The sequence below is a fragment of the Eublepharis macularius genome, chromosome 8 (assembly GCF_028583425.1).
Source record: "Eublepharis macularius isolate TG4126 chromosome 8, MPM_Emac_v1.0, whole genome shotgun sequence".
Classification (NCBI taxonomy): domain Eukaryota; kingdom Metazoa; phylum Chordata; class Lepidosauria; order Squamata; family Eublepharidae; genus Eublepharis; species Eublepharis macularius.
In genome coordinates this window covers 76,347,397-76,368,134 of record NC_072797.1, presented here as the reverse complement: position 1 = coordinate 76,368,134, position 20,738 = coordinate 76,347,397, and the positions used below count along the sequence as shown (strand labels likewise).

General features: G+C 41.5%; 1 protein-coding gene across 1 annotated transcript in view; it reads right to left on the bottom strand.

Annotated features, from left to right (window-relative positions):
• Positions 1–20,738, bottom strand: part of SNCAIP (synuclein alpha interacting protein) — a 47,964-nt gene that overhangs the window by 10,156 nt on the left and 17,070 nt on the right. Inside the window, exons 4-9 of the mRNA XM_054986956.1 lie at positions 18,644–18,823; positions 13,821–13,934; positions 11,948–12,073; positions 9,512–9,681; positions 4,238–4,330; positions 1,400–2,447 (exon numbers count right to left, since the gene is read on the bottom strand). Of these exons, the coding sequence (XP_054842931.1) occupies positions 1,400–2,447; positions 4,238–4,330; positions 9,512–9,681; positions 11,948–12,073; positions 13,821–13,934; positions 18,644–18,823 (1,731 nt within the window). The remainder of the gene's footprint in view (positions 1–1,399; positions 2,448–4,237; positions 4,331–9,511; positions 9,682–11,947; positions 12,074–13,820; positions 13,935–18,643; positions 18,824–20,738) is intronic.

Below are 20,738 nucleotides of genomic sequence, written 5' to 3'. Positions count from 1 at the left end.
GGTGCCTACTTCAAATCATAACTATGGGAGGCATCAAATGCAATGCTGCAGACTAGAGGTGAGCACAAAATGGGGAAAAAACAAAATGAGCATTTCGTGTTTTGTCGCATTCCACAAATCATGAACTTTCACGAAATTGTCCAGTTTTGTGAAATGATTCATTAGTTTCGTGATTTGTTAGAACCCATGGCACTTCAATGGCCCCCTTCATACCCAGAGATGCCAAACTCACAGGGAGACTTCAGCAGGCTCTCCTCCACCAACCCTCACCCAGCAAGAACAAATGCTCTAAATGAGAATATAAGCAAAGAAAATTAAAGAAAAAAAAAGGCAGGCCTCAGTCGAGCTAGGCCCCAGAGCCAGGCAATGCCCTGAGACTGGGTTTGGATGGGGTGGAGGAAAGAAGGCACCCTCACCCAATGACCTTTCCAGCAAGGCCAAGAGCTGAAAATAAAAAAGAGGCTTTTCAGTCTCTTTTAAAGCAGCAGCAAATCCAGCCAAAAGCTCCAAATTCCACTTTCTCACTCCAAATCCCAGCAACAGGTCCTCCCTCTCCCTTTGTCTATTGGAACTGAAAAGCACAAGGCAGTGAGCTGTGCCTTATATAAGAAATGCTCACATAGAGCAGAACAGGAGGTCTCTGGTTGGCAGACAGACCTGCCTAACAGGGTTTGGAGAGAAGAGATTGCTGTTCCCATAGCTACACAAGGCCCATCTCCTCAGTTGTCTAGGGGATTAACCTTCCTGCTCTTTGCTGTATAGAGCAGAATGGAATCCCTCCAGTTGGCAGGAAGAGCTGCCTATCTAGGTTATGTGGGCTAAGATTGGGGTTTCCAATGACCACAAAAGGTCTGCAGACATTCTGGACCTATGTTGCCTAGGAAATCAATGGATCAACACCAGCCTGTCTGGCATCACAAATCATTCACAAATCAAACGAAGCGGCCCCAAAAGTCATGAATTTCATGAGAACCGTGGCCCCATGAAACGCGTTTCGCGAAATACGAATTGGCCTGATTTGTCACAAAATTTGATTTGTATTTTGATTCATGTCTATGTCTGTTGCAGACATGACCTAAGCACAAGTTGTACTCAGTGACATTCCCATCTTCTATGCAGGGAAAGTTTCACCTCAAGGTTTAAATGGCTTGCAAGGTCTTGGCACATAGAATTAACAAATTTGATCCTTGAAAAAGTTCCATCAGATGTTTTTACGTTATGTTCTTACAGTAATTTTATTCCCTTCCAGATTTCTCATATTATCTTTCCCCACCACCAGCACTTTCAGTAATGACTTGTTTAATGGTTGTGTGTATGCGTGGTTAAATTGACACTAGGTAAAACAATTAATATTTGATTAAACCCAGAATGATCCACTCAGCCCCCTCTGATGACTCACTGGCTTATTTTTTCCTTTTGCAGATGTTGCTGAATTTCCCTTGCTATCTCCAGCTTTCCTTCCTAATGAGGTAAAGGGTGATGAGGTCTTGGTTAGGCTTGAGGTCTGATAGTTATTATTATTGTTTTGATTGCCACTAAGTGTTTCCATTATGGATCGAAATGTCCCAAATGGCCGTTTCTGCTGGTCCCCAGTCTCAGAGCTGGATGGAGGCCGCTGACCAACCTTACACCGTTCTTTGTCCCTTTCCCCATTTAAAACAACCTCCGTTTGTTCCACCTGCACCACAGGCTCCTCAAAAGTTACTCTGAGTTTTAAATTCTGGGCAGTTCTGCGCTTTGAAGATGGAGACTTGAGAGCACTTTTGGGACTTGTGGCCACTTTGTGGGCAGTGGTGGTATCAGGGCTAGACTGACAGGCATCTCCCAAGACTTGGTTCTGACATACAGTCCCAGTCTGATACTGGGATTCATTATCAGGATCACTACTTTCTGAGGTGGGAGAAGGGCTGTGACCATCCATGGATTTTGAGGCTTTAATCCCAAAAGGAAACCGGCGCCCTGCCGCCAAAGTGTGTTTCTTAATCATTAGCTGCAAGTTCTCAGAGCTTTCAATGTTTTCCACTATGGGCTGAGGCCTGGGTTTATCAGTTCTTTTCACAGGTGTATTCTTTTGATCTTCAGAATTATTTGAATCTGTATCAGATTCACTGAGGGATCGTTGCATTAGATGTTTCAGTCTTGCTAGCTTCAGCTCCTTTTTCTCCAAAGGAATCTTCTTTGTATTTTTAGAACCATGCACATCCTGAAATTCTAGTGACAGCTTTTCTTGCATGCAGACATTCTCAGATATTTCTTTCCCCAGCAGCTGGCGCAGGATTTTATCTGAATCCTCATCTTTCATCTTGGGCCGATTGTGGTGGGAAGTTCCCCCACTGCCAAGAATCTGAATTCCATCATGGGTATTTAATTTACTTTTTGGTAGAGGCGAGTTATCTGTATCAGATGGTTTCCACTGAGGTTTGACAGAACTGGGTGAGGATGGTGAACTTCAAGGAAAAAAAAAGATTTTCAGTTTGGGATACTACAATCTAAATTATACAGATATAAAGTGTAACACAGATATAAAGTGTAACAGTTCCCATTGCACATGCTTATCTAAGCACCCTGTTGCTTTTTTTCTTGACCCTTGCCTATATGGACTGTATTAATGGGTCATTCTACAGATTCTGTAGCTAAGAACGTAGATCTGTTTTGACTGATAAAAGCTTAAACCCTGAAAACCTTGTTGGTCTCTAAGATGCCACTGGACTCAAATCCTGCTGTTCTACTGCAGACCAACATGGCTACCCACCTGAAACTAGTTAAAAGAAAACTGCAGTGCTAGAATAAAAACACAATTATTGTTGTGTTTGTATTATTATCTCCAACACGAGATCCCTGTCCCAGAAACCTGGAACCTAAGTTTTGACACAGGGAGAGGGATGAAACAGGAGAGAAAGGTAACAGGATTGCTACAGAAGAGCAGGATTGCAGTCCACGCTGTAGAATGCGTGCATCTACTTGCTGCATGGAACCTCTACAAGGTTGCCTAGTACTGTTAACAAACAGGTTCTTTAGGCAAAAAAGGTTGCTCTCTTTCAAACATTAATAATACTGATGAGTAATAAAAATAATATTGCAATATAATTAAAGTATATTGGCCCTCCACACAGAATTGTTTTAAGGATGACTGAGACAAAGTACATGAAGTACTTCGATTGCTTTAAGAAAAACGCTGTATAAATACTAAAGATGATAATGATGAAGATCATGATGATGATTGATGTAGCCTTTGCAAAAGGAAACCTCTGGATCATTTGCCATAATGCAGAAGATTTTTGTGGATCAAAGGGGGGTAATTTTATGCCAATTCCTCACTCCATCTGCAGACCTCTGACTCTTCTGCATGATTTTCCTGGTGGCCCACTGCCCCCCAGGAGTATCATTTTGATGAACATTTTGGGATAAAGTAGGAGGGTTGCATTCCCTGATGGAAATGATTCCATCAGTGGATGTTCAGTGGAATCCAAGTCAATGCCAGAACAGTTTTGCCTTGTACAATACCCATTCAGATGGTCAAGTAGCCTCTTCTTTGGTTAAAACACTGAAATATGCAGTTGTAACTATGCTTTTGGTGTTGTTAATATTAGGCCATGTAAACAAATCACCTTTAAGGTACAAGATCAGTAGCTTACTTACTCAGCAAAAGTCTTTACAAACCACTGGGAGTAGAAAATTACCACAGGCTGTGGTAAAGCCAAGTTTCAAATGTTCACAAGAGGTTTTCCATGATTGCTATGAATCATCTAAAGTTGCCACAATAAATCCAGACTGATAAACTGCCAATGTGGTGTAGTGCTTAGAGTGTCAGATGAGGATATGGGGGTTCAGTTTTGAATCCCCAGTCTGCCATGGAAATTTGCTGGGTGACCAACCTTGGGCCAGTCACACACTCTCAAACCTAACCTACCTCACAGGGTTGTTGTGAGAATAAAAATGGAGAAGTGGGGATGTTGTAAGCCCCTTTGGGTCCTCATTAGGGGGAAAGGGGGATGGTCTAAACAAAGAAAAGTTAAAAAAAACCTGGGAGATAATTAATTTAATTTAACTCACATAATCCATTAGTCACACTTACCAAATTAAAAGGTGAGGATTTCCATTTTAGGATGTTCTACTTTTTATTATTTTACAGTGTGAAATGAACAAATTAGCTTGAACATGATCTCTCGATGCAACAACCATGAAAAGATTCCAATTCAAACTACACTGGAATTCCACTCCCATAAGCCTCTTTTACCTTGGGGAAGTTGGCAGTAACTTGCCCTCTGATCTCTGAGTTTCTAGAAGCCGTTGAAGTTGGTTCTGTAATGTCACATGCTCTACTGTCTGCCTGAAAAGAAATATTAAATTGTTAAAGCTACTTTTTCTTCTAAAATAAAAGCTGTCAGTGGATGTGCTAAGGAAGAAATGATAGCATTCATTCAACATCACTTTGAAAAGAAAGCCCCTGTTCATTTATAATTTAAGAGTTGCACACATAGCTTGCATACAAATACTAAAACATACAAAAAGGGGCTCTGTACTGCAAATTGCTTCTAATCCCAGTGGGAACATTGTGATCACTCTATTGTACCTTCAGAAAGCTGCCTGCCTTGTATACATTATTTATTACTGGTAGTGACTTCAGTGTAAATTGCAAGATTAGAATCCCAAGAAGCAGTTTACTGGAGCTGTGGGACTTAAAAACAATTAGCTTACCTGTGCCCAATTAAAATTTAACACATGGAAAATTTAGAACTAGTTATTGCAACTCTGTCTTGTCTCTGACTTGGGAGGAGAAGCAGCTCAAGATTCCTCTGTTACATCTAGAGTATGTTGCTGCTTGGAACAGAGCAAGCTCTGATCACTAGGAAAACTATTCCCTCAAAGAAGGTAAGGATGAGCTGGGACCAGTGTTTATGTTCAGAGAAAAGCACCATAAAAAGGTAAAGGTACAATCCCCTGTTCAATCACCGAGTCATCACTGACCCATGGCGGGACGTCACATCACAATGTTTTCTTGGCAGACTTTTTATGGGGTGCTTTGCCATTGCCTTCCCCAGTCATCTACACTTTACCCCCAGGAAACTGGGTACTTATTTTACTGACCTCGGAAGGATGGAAGGCTGAGTCAACCTTGAGCCGGCTACCTGAACCCAGCTTCCGCCGGGATCGAACTCAGGTTGTGAGCAGAGCTTGGGCTGAAGTGCCGCGGCTTACTACTCTGCGCCACGGGGCTCTTCTCTGCGCCACAGTAAAAAATAAAACACCTACAGCAATCTTAGAGTAGCAACGATGCCCAGTATTTTCTGTGCACAGGCTATTGCAATTTCCACAAATGACATTTAAATGAGTTTTCAGTTTCCTACATTTATAATTCAAATGACCAAAATGTACGTTCATTTTCAAAATCTCTCTCTTTTATTTAGTATCTTTGTATTAGTGGTATTCATAAGGAACAGTCCTTGATTCCCATAAGGACAGCTCTTTTCCAATGGAAACTCTGCCTCTAGGAAAGCATTTTCCTCCCTTCCATGACTTATGTTTACGTTTGTAGGGATAGATTTGTGGTTCCCCCTCCCCTCACAGTTTAGGGCCATGTGGTGATACCCATGATCATGCAAATGCAGCCACCTGTTCATTACTGTTTCACTTTCAGCTGGCTTCCTTAAAAAGTAGAACAAAATTTACAGTACCAGCCCAGATGTGGGATATTTAACTGGATAATTTCCAGACTCATAGGACATAAGATGATTAACTTAGTTCTCAGTTCTAGAACTGACAGTCAGAGCCAGAAAGCATCCAGATGATTTCTGAGATTGCAGGTTGTGTTTGCTAAATTTGCAAAAAGCAAGTGCACACATTTTCTAGAGAAAGGAACTGAAGTTGCAGAAATAGTTTAGGTGGGACACCAACACATTATTTCACAGAAACCAAATGCACTGTATAAAGATCTTCCCTTCCTTCAATTTTCCCTCTTCCTTCCTCTCGCCTACACATCTCTTTACTCTATTTTAAAAATCACTCCCACCATCTGTCAGCATTGGCTAGCAGTACAAAGTCCCAAGACGCTCTCTTTTGCAGGTTTAGATGAATTACTTCCATTTGTTATTCCTGGCTGTTGCTGGTCTACCTATTTTGCTCCCTTTGACATTTTCTTTCTCACATTAATGTACCTGGCCAGGAACCAAAGCAGCCTCCAATGCAAACGAGAGTTGCATTAGGTACACATTTATAAGAGACAGCTGCTTGCATCCTGACAGCAAACAAAGCAGAAATGACCCTGCCAACACCCAATCTATATTTCAACAACATAAGGGATGCAACTTATTGCTTCTGTTATGAGAAATGCTATTATGATGTGAATGCTGCATTGCATAAAGGAAAATAATTTGTGGAGTTAGTGGATGGAAAATGTCACTCTAACAGCTACCTGTGTATGAAGACAAGAGTGCAGATATATAACTACACTCTATTTTTTTTTACAGTCATGCCTTTTTTAGAGTTTGTCAAACACACAATACATAAACATGCACGTGCATGGAATAAACTAAGGATCAGTTCACAGAATGGGCTTTTTCTTCAACATTGATCCTCTGTTTCTAGAAGTGTCTTTTCCTTCCTATCAGGGCCATGCTTCTTGGCTGTCTGGCTACAGCAGCTTCTTTAGCAAGCAGAAGTCCCCCAACTTCTGCTGCTACTGCTGCTTATAAAAGGGGAAGGAAATATCATGCTTTGAGGGGACAGAAAGTGATCTGGATCTCTCTGACCTTTAGCATTTTGCTGGTGTGGAAGCTAATTTTTTAAAATATAATTGTAGGAATCTAAAAAGGAACTGTGAACAAAAATGCTGTTTTAAAGGTAATAAAAGATAAGTAGTTATTGCAATGTCACATGTGAAAAGATAGTGAATGAAGCAACTAAGAGTTCAACACACATTTCTATTCCATTTTTATTAGAAATGAGTTTTCCCTTTTTTTTCTTTTATGAGGATAGCATGGAGAGGGGTAGTGGTTTCCACACAGGGGCTGGCTTGAGTGGTTTCCTTGGTCCTGGTGCATCCGCCAGTATAGTACAGCAACAATAGTACGTCCACATAATAACATTCAATTTATATACTGCCCTTCAGAGCAACTTAATGCCCATTCACAGTGATTTACAAAGTATGTTATTATTATTGCCACAACAACAATCACCCTGTGAGGTGAGTGAGGTTGAGAGAGCTTTGAGAAGCTATGACTGATCCAAGGTCACCCAGATGGCTTCAAACATAGGAGTGAGAATTCAAACCTGGTTCTCCCAGTTAGAGTCCTTCTACTCTTAACTGCTACACCAAACTGGATCCCCCTCAGGTTCCCCATCCCAATCCACTGGAAGTGGCCATCCCCCTCCTCCAGACCCCTGGGGGCTTTCTCAATTTTTTTTAAAAAAATCAACACTTGAATATTTGCAGGGCTCATTTCAAGGGGGAACGTGCAGGAACGCAGTTCCGGCAGTTCCCCAAAGAGGTCACATGTCAGGTGGCCCCGCCCACCTTACTCTTGGCACTTTTGGGCATGTTTTGTTCTGGATTGGGGCCGAAACGGCCTGGATTGGGCCTTTGACGGGTGGTGGATCACTCTCCTGCCCAGTAGCGGCCCAATCCTGACCATCTTGGGTCCCTTTGGGGCCATTTTGAGCCCCTTTTTGCCCTTTTGGGCCCAATTTCGTCTCTGAATGGCCAGGATTCAGTCCAAAACAGCGAGGATAGGTGATGTCAAGGGGTGTGGCATATGCAAATCAGTTATCCCAATGACACATTTCTGGTGATGTCAAGGGGCGTGGCACATGCTAATGAGTTATGCTAATAAGTTCCTCCAGCTCTTTTTCTACGAAATGACCCCTGAATATTTGTATATCAATATATTGTTATAACAATATGTGCAACAGGTTATCTGAATTGTCAGTTTTAATTTTTTTAAAGTATTTATTTATTTGTTATTTATAGTCCACCTTTCTCACTGAGACTCATCTCAGTACATCTCTAGACCCTTCCATTGAGGAGATATGCCTTTCTACTTAGATCTTTACAACAGAAGGCTAGAGGCTACTTTCTTTTAAAACATGAAAGCTAGGAATTCAGAGAACCTGCTACATATATTGTTATAATGGTATATCAATATAAAGTAATTCAATTGCCAATTAAAAAAATAAAAAGCACAGGAAAGGAACAACCAGCTCAGGACCAGTGTTAGGGGAAAAGGTCGCTGCACAGGAGGGAAAATCTGAACTTTCCCACACTCACGGCAGCCACCTAGGCTTTACTGTGTTATTTTACAAAACTTTGCAGCAAAACATGTTAGAGGAAAAACCAGAAAAAAGCTAGGAAAACCCCAGGAGATGCATGAATGCACTGTGATGCTGTATGGAAGCAGAAATAAAACCAGCTTTCTAACACCACTGAACCCAGGGCATATATCCTGAGTGGAAATGGCTTGAGAAACTATAACTCTTTTTTCTCCTGCTCTTTTTTTGCTGAAAAAGACTGCCCTGTGCTACTTTTATCTCCATGGGAGAAACATGTATGGGTACCTGTAACTGTTCTCCAGTTCTGCTGTGACTTTTTCCAATGAGAAAATGGCAGGGGAGCAAAGGATTTACATTTCTCTACCCTCTTCACATCATTCTCATTGATAAAGCACTTCTGGAACCAAAATTTGCAAAAGAAAAACAAGTTGTTTAAAATAGCAAGATTCAAGTCCAGTAACTCCTTATAGACCAACAAGTTTTTGAGGGTATAAGCTTTAGAGAGTCCAAACTCCCATAGTCAGATACAAGCTGACAAATATGACAAGCTGACAAGATTTGAAGGAAACTTTGTCCCATGAAAGCTTTTACCCTGAAAATCTTGCTGGTCTTTAAGGTGCTATTGGACTGAAATCATGCTGTTCTACTGCAGACTAACACAGGTACCCACCTGAAACCTGTTCAAAATAAACATGGAAAAATGTAACATGTAGTTGAGCCATAAGAAGGGCACAGGTAAACAAATATTTGTTGTATCAATGAACAGGCTTGGAGAAAGAGTACTGTATATACCAGCTACATTGGTATAATGAAAGTGAATTTTACAAAAGCTCTGCTGTTTAATCACAAATGGGTGTATCCCGGTGTAATTCTTATGTATTTTAAAAGTTCCTGCATAGGATATATTTCTGGAGGGCTTCCTCATTCTCCAGAAGGATTAAATATTAACTTTATGAAGCAAATGTATTTTCAGCATGTCCACCAGGTGTCACAAGATGAACATAAGGCAATGTTGGTAGGAGAGATGTGCATCAGTGAACAGGCATTAGACATGCAATTGGCCACAGGTTCCAAGTGTTTGTTCATTGCTTACTTCCGGGATGCATCCTCCCAGTAAGCATAATATTGCTCAGTATGTAGACAGAATGAATAAACTTTTGGTGCATGAAATATGTGGTGGTCCTGATACCACAAAGGGGAAAAAACCAAACTAACTACAATGCCACTACCTTTAATGAAGACTTACTCTTTCAGTTGCTTTGTTAACTTCACAACCTGGGATGCCAACGACATGCATGTTTCCACCACCACCAAGTAACGGGAACACATGGTGTGTCCCTGCCGCTCAGCACTTTGGGATGGTTTCTCTCCAGCATGATTTTGCATAGTGACGTTCGCTCCATATTCAACCAGAGTCTATATATATACACACATACATACACACATATGTTTTAGCAACAACTGTTACACTGATGGGCATTAGATTCATGAAAGATAAAATGAAGCACTTCTTCATAGAATACAATTAATTTAAGGAATTCACTGCTACAAGATGTGATGATGGCTCCTAGAAAAGGTGGATATTAAAAGGGATTATATAAATCAAAGGAAGCAACTTGTAAAATCCCATGCAAAGTTAGATCAGTCTAAGCTCACTGATTTCAATTAATTGTGCTATATAAAACAGTGGTTAGGATTAGGCAACCTCTGTCAGTATCTCAGCTCCAGGCCACCTTCACCACTGCAACGGCAGCAGCCGATGCCCAGGCACAACCCTAGGTGACAGCCTCCAGCCACTCAGCTGACTCATGCTTCTCCTGCAGCTGCCCAGGCAGTTCAACCTCAGCCAGGCCCACAGAAACATAAGCTGGGCAAGCACATGCCTCAAGCTGCTAAGAAAGCCATGGAGAGGCTTCAGAAGCAGAAGGGGTGAGCCAGGCAGAGAACAGAGGAAATGCCCTGCCCTGGGATGAGATGGAGTGGGTGGGGCTGGCAGACTGCAGAGTCTACCCAGCCCTCCGATCAGATAGGCTGGGAGAAGGGCCACTCAGGGAGGCTGGGTGAGGATTTGGAGAAGACCCAGGGAGGTGGAGCAAAGGGGCTCCTTTAAAGGCAGGTTTCTGTGCGTGCTGAAGAGGAATTGCAGGGAGAGACAGCTGCCACTTCCAGGGCAGGAGAGGGAACAAGGCAATCCCCTTCCTTGTCCATTTGAGGCTGGAGGAATTTTCACATCTCATTACTGCAGAGATTAATGTTATGGTATATTCTGGGATTCTTTCAACCCTCCCTGCCATATGTTTGGTAATGTTCAAAGTTTCTTTTAAATACTTGAGTAAAAATACACCTATTATTTATCTAATAAAAATGCTTACATTTTTTACCCAGTCCTACTTCAAAGTTCACATGATCAGCAAGCAAGCCCACTGAATGTCATTCTCAAAGGGCAACATAAGCAAGCCATAAGAATTATATTAAACTGGAACTGATTAAGAGTGCTGCATAATTCTGACACTTTCCTACCCCTACATCAACACGTATTGGTGATACAGTTGATAATGCCATCCTCTTGAGGTGTTCGGAGGCAGAAGCTGGTATCAGGGGATGTTCCCTGAACTGGTTTAAATTGTTCTTCACTGACCGCACTTAAAGGGTTGCTGTTGGAGACCAGCTATCTTCAGTATTGGAGTTGTCTTGTAGGGTTCCACAAAGCACGATATTACCAGCACCCATGCTATTCAACTTCTATTTAAAGTCTTTAAGAGAAATTATTTGTAGCAATGAACTTGGATGTCATCAATATAAGGACAACACACAGCTCTGTCTTGCTATCAAACCCCCCTGGTGATGCAGTCCAGGTCTTGAGTCACTGCCTGACAGCTGTGGTCAAATGGTTGAAAGCAAAAAATTGAAACTGAACCTAGACAAGATGGAAGTTATGCTAGTTGTGAAGGCAAAGATCTTGAAAGATATTCTACTTCCCATTTTTGATAGGGTTCAATGTTAACCCTTGCAAACTTGGTTAAGAGCCAAGTCCAAACTCCCATAGTCAGGATCCAGCACTACTGCTAGAGAAGCAACTGAATACAGCTGCAAAAAATGTCTTCTATCAACTCAGGCTAGCCTGGAAGATGGCCCCTACCTTGACAAAGCCACCTGGATCCATGCCACAGTAATATCAAGACTAGACTATTGTAATGCACTCTACATAGGTCTCCCCTCAAAATCAACTGGGAGATTCTGGTCGGTGCAGAAAGCAGCAACTACTGTGTACTGTCTGTTGCTGGGTAGTTTCTGTGTATTTATTATGTCAGGCTTAGAAGAGCTTATGCTCTGTTTCAACATTGTTTCGGCTCTGTATCGGATTTCCGCTTTTCAAATCTCTGCAACTTTGCATTTTCTTTCCTTATTACATTGTTTATTAAATGTCCTTGCTGTTGATCATATTCACTTACATTGTGTAATCCACCTTGAGCCTCAGTGAGAAAGGCAGACTATAGATAACATACACACATATATACAAAATGCCTGCCATCTACTCTGAATCTGGGTCTTTGTACTTCTGCTTTTTAACTGCAAATTAATCTTTGATGTAAATGCTTTTATATAGTTCCAGATTACAACATGTTACATTGAAGTTTTTATTTAAACGTCACTCTGAAATAAATGTAGCTTTTTCCTTTACCTGTATGCATCCCAGATACCCCTGCTGGGCAGCTACATGCACTGCACTATTTCCCTCCTGATCAACTTCATCCAAAGAAATCCCTTGTTCTTGCATAAATTGAAGAAGCCACAGAAGGATTTTCTCCTACACAGAAGAAATGGCCTTGTTGAGAAATAAGCGACTGTAGATGTTTTTGTTTGTCAAGGACACTGATAAATACATACACGTATGTGAAACTATATGATCACATGGAAGCCACACCATGGAACTTAACACAGTATCCACTTGGATATATACAGGTCTGATAAATTACTGCAGTCCTAAGAAGAGTTAAAATCATCTTGAGCTATAAGAAGATCCCCAATATTTCTTATGTCATGATTTCAATTAAAATTCTTGCGTAGATAGCTGATATAATTAGGGAGAACTTGCAATGAAATACATTTTTTAGCATTAACTTGATAAAAAGGGCCAGGAGAAGAAAACAATTACAGGAGAATGAAAAGTTGGAGATAAAAAGCACAGTGACAGAATAAGGGGCTGTAGATGTTTGAGATTAGCTATTAATGAAAATGAGTTAGTTTTTAGGCACTAAAAATGTCAGTTTTAGGCACTAAAATGTCAACTGTGAAAAACTTTAGATTTTTAGATTTAAAGAGCGAGTTTGGTGTAGTGGTTAAGAGTGTGGGACTCTAATCTGGAGAGCCAGGTTTGATTCCCCACGCCTCCACTTGAAGCCAACTGGGTGACCTTGGGCTAGTCACAGTTTTCTGGAGCTCTCTTAGCCCCACCCACCTCACAGGGTGTTTTGTTGTGAGGATAATAATGACATACTTTGTAAACCGCTCTTAGTGGGCATTAAGTTGTCCTGAAGGACGGTATATAAATCGAATGTTATTATGTTATTATTATTGTTTTCAGTTAGATCCTGGATACTTCTCAGCAACGCTGCATAAATATATTGTGTGCTGATATTACAAAAGAAATATAGTTAATGTTGATATTACTATACTAGAAAAATTAATAGCAGCAATTATTATAGAAAAGATTGTGCACAAATTTAACGCTATATCAACAAACATATAACTAATAAAGTCTAAGTACTCAAATTCTAAATATCACAAATCTTTTCTCTGGCCCATTAAGTTGGAGATTTGTTTTAGTGTCTGCTTGTTTGACCAAGAACAGTGGACAATAAACGGGTCACTTTTAACTATTAGCAGGACTCACAGTCTAAGAATCCACACATTCTTGGATATGTGCTTGATCTGCATCTCTTCTTGGTCTTACATTTGGCAATAACTCAATTGGCTCATTTACCCTTTTTCAGTTCAAGGATATTCTGAAAACCGACTTGGAACTGAGGCAGGGCACGGTTTTCTCAAGAATAAAGCATCCTGTACAGGCATTACAGGGTAAGGCTGACATCAATGGGCCTATTCTTTGGCTGGTTTTTGCCTTCTCCATCATAGGAAGTATTTATTGAAAAAACAGATACCATGTGTGCCAAGTCCTGTAGGAAATAATTGTGTGTTGAATCCATTCAAAAACACTTCTTCCTTATAAAAATATTTCCCTTGTAATGTATCCAAAGCTGGTGTTTATATGGGCTATCTTTTGCATGAGTAACTTTTGAATACATTTTAAAGTGCCTTAGAAATACTTGTGCGTAAAATTGTTCAATGTTTGTTTTTCTAGCTCCCAAGAGTTAAAAGCATGTTGGATGAAATGTAACTTTTAGATACATTAAGAAAGCTTCTAACAATGCTTAGTATATTCGTAGTAAAGACTTCCGTTTTGATGGCTAAGTACAAAAATGGCTTCTAGTGTGGGCAAACTTCAATAACTTCCCTTATTTAGCATTATATAGTAATTTAAAATGAAACTGTACCTGTCCATAGCATCCTGCATAGTGAATAAGGCTTGGGTGATCTTTTGAACAACTAAGTTCTGCGATGGCTTCTGTTTCACTTACCATCCACCTCACACACTCCAGTTGACCATTCTAATTAAAAGAAAAAACAAGGTGTAAGCAGATGTTTGCACAATTATGTATAAAATTAAATAAAAATCACACAAGTATTTTTCAGACCACAGCAATTGCTTGTTAAATCATCAAGGTTAGTATGCTAGGTTCGTTCCAGATCTCCTGATCAATATGATGGCAGGGACAATGTGCCTTTCTACAACTGCTGCAAACCACTAGTCATTGCTGCTGCATAAATGTCATTCATTGGTGAGAAGCCTTGAATGTAACAGTAATGTTTTGATGTGCAACCTGTACTCTACACAAGAGGCTACTATTCAGACAGAATATGGGGAAACAAAATGGTTTCCAATCAGTACATATGTCAGACAAAGATTATATTATCTCCTTATCGGTTCAAACTATATGCAGAACATAAATACTGAGGAATTATAAAACTTTAAGGCTGACAATGAATAAATTGAAATGAGTTTCTATTCCTTGGGTCAATCATCACCCAAAAGGGAGACTGCAGCCAAAAAATCAGAAGGAAACTACCTAGGCTTCTCCCCCCCACCCCCCACTCCCCATTGTTTTCACTTTATTTGGAGAGAGTAGTTCCAGCAGCAATAACAAGGCCTTGTTGTAGGCCGCAGGAGTGGCTTGTAGCCACCTGAGGGGTGGATTGCTTCACTCATTAATGCTAGTGGCTTAGCAGGGGTCTACATTCCCAGGGAGGATGCTGAGGGCCCCTCAGGCACAGGTGAAGCAGAGGAGACGTAAAACCAGTGGCAGATGGTGTGGACGCAAATGTGGCTTCAGAGGAAGTGAGCTGATCTGCAGAGGTCTGCCTCATAGCGGTGGCCATGGATTCAGTTGAAGATGAGGGGATCTGTGGAACAGGAATGGGCGGCGGTGCTGGGGCCTGACGTGCTTGCTGTAGAGGCAGCCGAAGGGGAGGGGAGGGGAGGATGCTAGATGTGATTTCAGAGGTGAAGGCAGTGGAGGTGTAACCCCGGTGGTGGACAGTGTGGATGTGGATGCAAATGTGACTTCAGATCAACCATGCTGTCTTGCAGAGGCCTGCCCTATAGCACACTACACGACAGCAAGCATATGCTTGGTGGTACGGGCCCTGAGGTCAGCCTTTGCTCCTACACCCTTGGTGTTTTACACTCAGGTGGAACCCAGGCTAGTACATATCAAGACTTGAGTTAGTCAGGACAGTGGCCTTCATGGCCCCAGCCATATCTACAGGTGGGCAATACGACAGGCAGGTTGTCAGTCTGCACACACAGTCGACTTTAGCCACTGTGCCATGGCAAGGAGGCGAGGGTCAGACCTTAATCGACTTGATGGCCCCTTTGCTGCTCCCCCCCCCTTTTAAGTACCTGGATATAATATAAAGGGCACAGTGACTTAGCTGTTGCTGCACGGTTGCAGTATGATGAGGAATTCAGGGTGCGGGGGCTGTCCTCAAGCCTGGATTACCCTGGGATAGGATACACTAGCAGCTTGGGCTACAGATGATGTTGCTGTGAAGCCAACATGGCCTTTGAGCGCTTCTGCTCTTTTCACGAGTGAGGGCTCTGCAGTTCCTGGCCATTGCGAGGTTTTTCTGACCATTGCAAGGCTGCTTATTCAGCCTTCCAGGTGAGCTGAGAATGCCTTTAGCTCATAAAGTGGTGGTGGGCACAGTGTTGGTGCTATCACCCCTGGGCATAGAGCTGGATACATGGGAGCAAACATCAGGTTTGCCGGCACCAAAAAAAAAAAAGCCCTTGGCTCTGTGGGTCAGTTTGGCCTCTTTCAGAGTCCCTTTGGAACTCCAGCAGCTTGTGGGTCACTTAAATTTTGCCTGGAGAGCGGTGGCTCCAGTTGGGGAGTTTTTATTGACCCCTAATGAAGCGATGCGTGCCATTCTGGTTGCTTCACCACAGGCTTAAGTTTTGCAAACGTATGAGGGAGGATTTGGCAGTGCGGGACGAGTTAAGTTTTCTGACTCCTTTGACGTTGGAAGGTGGACCTACTCTTAGAGGCGGAGTTCCAGGTTACCTCTGATGCTTCTGGGTTTCTTTATCTTAGTGGAAGTTGGTTTGTGTTAAGGAGCTGGTCGGCCACATTGTCCACTTTTGGTGTAACAACTCAGGTGGAAATCTATGTTCTCAAGTCACTTTCTTCCTAGTCAACACTCCCCCTCAACAGAGTTATGAAACTGGTCAGATCATTTACACTCCTGTGCTGCAGTTGAGGTGGTAGGATGAGAGATTCACCCAGGTGTCTTTGTGGTCAAGGCAAGTCCCCCCCTTTCCTATAGGTTTACATACACTTGCTCTGCCCGGGCAGGTAGTGGCCTGATGGCTCAAGGGAGGTGTGGTCCTCCACTCATGTCCTGGTCATTTACCTGGTGGCAATTACCTTGGCTTACATGGCACGGCCCTCCCTTTCCTTACAGGCTCACATAGACTTGCAGCGCCCAGGCAAGTAGTGACCTGATGGCTCTAGGGGAGGTGCAATCCTCCGCCTCACATTCTGGTCATTCACCTGGCTGTTGATGACCTTCCACATTGCAGGCTCACACAGACTTGAAGTGCATAGGCAAGCAGTGGCCTGGTGGTTTGAAGGGAGGTGTGTCCTCCACCTCTTATTCTGGTCATTCACCTGGATGGTACTGACCTTGGCTTTTGGGGAGAGCTGGAGCATTATTTGCTGCACCTCAGCATAAAGGCTGAATTTGCCACCCTCTACAGAGGTGATGGGGCCCACCTCTCTGTGGCTGGCTATGACATATTCCTGGATGATTTATGGCAAGGGCTCAGGTTGGCCATAAGCCACCTGCAAGGCGCAAGGGCCTAAGCAGAGGCTTGGCCCTGGTGGTGGCAGCTTAGGATGGGAAAATGAGTGGGCTAGTGACGCCCTTGGCACATCCCCATTGGTGGGGAATTGGGGTCTGTCAGGAGCAGCTGGTAGGCTGTACAGCTGCCAGTTGCGAGGGCAGACTGCTGTGTGGTTCCCCATGTACAAGTAAGGCTCTCCTGCTGTACAGCGAGATGCTGCAGACTTGGAGGGGGAACTGTTTGCTTGGCCACCAGGTACAGCCATGCATTGTATGGCTCATCCCCGGGGCAGCGGGAGCTCACCAAGACAGGTCAAGGTGGAGGTAATGGGTGATCCCAGGGCTTGACCTATACTGCTAGTTTGTAATTAATAAAGTTGTAATTAATAAACTGGACCGATTTTATACCCAAGCTTTGTGTCTGCCTTTTATTTCAACTGGGGGGGGGGCAATATTATCTCTCTATCTGTTCAAACTATATGCAGAACATAAATACTGAGGAATTACACAACTTTAAGGCTGACAATGAATAAACTGAAATGAGTTTCTATTCCTTGGGTCAATCATCAACCAAAAGGGAGACTGCAGCCAAGAAATCAGAAGGAATCTGAGACTCAGAAGGGCAGCCATGAAGGAATGAGAAAAGTTACTTTAGTGTAAGGAAATGTAAGGATGTGTCTCTGGAGTCTAAGATTAAGATGGAGCTAGAGGACAGACACGTGTAGTTGTTCAGGTAACAATTTGATGGCATCTAATGCACAATATAGAACAACTGAAGGGAAGGGTGTCCCTACATCCTTACCAGTAGTGGAGAAACGGGGAGTGAGGTCAGTACTATGCAGGAATCATCAGCTTGTGCCAAAGCACAGTGCTACAGCTAAGAGTCTACATGGTGGGAACCGCATACATTCTATGAATAACCACCACAACAAGCAAGTGCATACCCTTAGGAATTGGTAACTCTGGAATCTTGGTAGTTTATACTTTACTTCTTTATATAATGTGTACACAAGCCACAGTATAAAATACTACTGAAATATATAACTGGTGTAAGATCTGATCTTGTTTTGTATTATATAGGGTAATCTGTGATAGGGATGGTGGGTGGCTGATCTTCCTTTGAAGCAGAAGATTGGACTTGATGTCCATTCAAGCCTAGCTAAATTTTGACTCTTTGACATAAATGTTTACAGCACTGTCTTATAAATGCATCCAATTCTGCCTATCTAAAACCCAGTAAACCTAATTAAAAATAGTGGCACTGAACTTAATAACAAAACTGGCATATAAAACCATCTGCTGATAAAGTGTGTCTAGGTGATTACAATGCAAAGATGGCACACTTCAAAATTTGTTATTATTATAGTAATTGTCCTCTTGCCTTGAAAATCCCAGCAGGGGTTGCCATAAATCAGCTATGACCTGATGGCACTTACTTTTAGTAATCACTAAAAAACCTTATTTTTATTTCCAATGTAACAATAAAAGACCTGGAAAACAACATAGTATTTTTTGTTTATGAAGAGAGAGAGATGGAGACTTGGGGTGGTGGTGGTGGTCTGCAACCCAGATTGCAACAACATCTGAAACGTAGTACAGGAGTATCCAATTTAGAAGTGAAAGCAGTGGGCAGTAAATAGGTATTTAATCCTGAGGCCCCTTTGTCCACTACTTGCCCCTTGAACAGCCTTTCTCAGTTGCTATTATTTCAGCTGCAGCAAATATGTACCTGGGAACTATAGCTGAGGAGCAGAAAGGCTGAGGGAGAGGAGTGTGTAAGAGACACAGTAACTGAGGCAAGGGTCAAACAAATTATGGCCCTTTCCACCTAAGAAGAGGCCCATGTTTCGAGTCCCAGGTCTGCTGACAAAAAATTAGGTTGGACCTTAAATACCACAAAACTTCAAGTCACCTTTATTGCTAACCCAGCTGGAGTTAGTTGTTCACAGTTTCGCTCATTCAAGCAGTCTTCACCCATCAAAGACGTGAGATGTTGTAAGCATTCTGCATGTCCTTGTGATGCTGCAACATGCAAAAGATTGTTGCCATTTTCATCATGAATTTTGTCCAGGTTGTCTGCTGCAAGGTGGGGCTATGTAAAAGAAATTGTGGGAGAACTGATTATTTGATTCAAGATGCATCTTTAGCAGTTATTAAACAAGTAAACCGCCAGTAAATGATAGAAATCTTTACAATAGGAACTACTTTCTCTCAGGATCTGAGTCCAGTACCACCTTAGAGACCAACAAGATTTTCAAGCTATAAGCTTTTGAGAGTCAGAGAGCCCTTCTTCCAACTTTTTCTCAGATATACTTCTGCTTATTTATTGATACAGAAGATAAGATCAAGGTATTTTGATTTGCACATGCTGCTGCTCAGTTACAAACTGTAATAAAATTGTTTCCTCATGTAGCACAGTAACTGACTCCTGCAAATTAATAATGTATCATTTGTAAGCAACACCACTGGCAGAATATGGCAAATGAGTTATAGTAGACCTGGTCAGTAAAGGCTGTGTCTACAAAATCTCAACTAATCTAATCATACCTTACTGTCTGCATATAATACTCAAAACCAAATATAACAGTCCTTTCCCCCTGCCATAAAACCCCATTCTATTGTATACCTCAGAAAAGATAAGAATTATAATGTAACCAAGAGAATATAAACCTAATCAAAATACTGGAAATAACATTTTAGAGTTTGAGACACTATCAATATCTATGTCCATGTATAGCCATCTATAACAATGCAAACAAAGGAAAGAAAATAATTGGAATGCCTGGGAGAATTAAGAAACAGAGTTTCCTTCCAGACTGGTGAAGCATCAGATTGAAAATTAATCATATAAATGCCACTCATTTTTATGAAGGCAGTTCTAGTATAAGCATGACTTAATATTGATCTGCTGCAGTATGACATTTCCTATGATCCTAAGGGAATTGCTGTAGAACAATTTAAGGTTATATTATGTAGCTTTGTCTTGCGTGTATTCATCCCTCAGATGAAGCAAAAAAAAGAAAAAGCTAGCTCCAGCATGTGACACAGTGACTCCATTCAGGTATCATGCAAAACGATGGTCTAATTAAGCTAATTATGGTCACTGCAGATATTTGATGAATGGAGTTTTGATTTGTGAAAGCTTACACCTTGAATACCTTGTTAGTATTTAAGGTACTACTGGACTCAAATTTTGTTATAGTTGCAAAGATCCAATATATGGTCCATTCTCGTATCGTTAGTTAGTGTCTGCCAAACCAGTATCTGAAACAATGGCTGGAAGATGGTTTATTGATCACTGTTGACATAGAAATGTTTTCATTTGATAAATGAACAGGAAAATCCTGGCTTAATCCCTGAAGTTGCTTGTGCCACTATGCAGGCTTTCATACTAGCTGGCCTCCATGGGAGATTAGAGGAAAAAGCAAAGCTGATGGAGCCAGCATTTGTTGAGGAAAAACAGGATTTGAATAATCATCCCGTGAACCCAATCGTGAGTTCTAAAACTAACCACAGTTAAAATAAACAATGGTTTTATATTATGACTGAACAGAACCTGTATATATAACATTTGCATGCTACTTCTATTAGTTTTGCATGATACCTCCATTAGTCATTTCTTCTAGCTCTAGCATGGAATTTTCCCCATAAATTTCCTATTACTTATACTAAATATGAAAACTTCAGTGGGTCTCAAGGAGTAAGAAATGCATTGAAGCTTTAGCTTTCTAAAGTGGAATCCAATTGGAATTAATACTGCACTTCACTCAGGATATGGTGCCTCACACTTGTATAGAAATGTAGCACCAAATAATAAATTGCTGAAAGAACAAATAGAAAGCAAAAAATGTAAGGTTAACTCTGATGGCATTAATAGTGAACAATAATAATCTTAATGACTTGGTAAATTTTTCTTGTTTTTTGTAGAGATTGTTTTATATTTTTGTTGGCTCACAGAGAGTATCTCCAGAGATGGAATGGGGGCGGGGGAGTAGAATTTGCAGTAT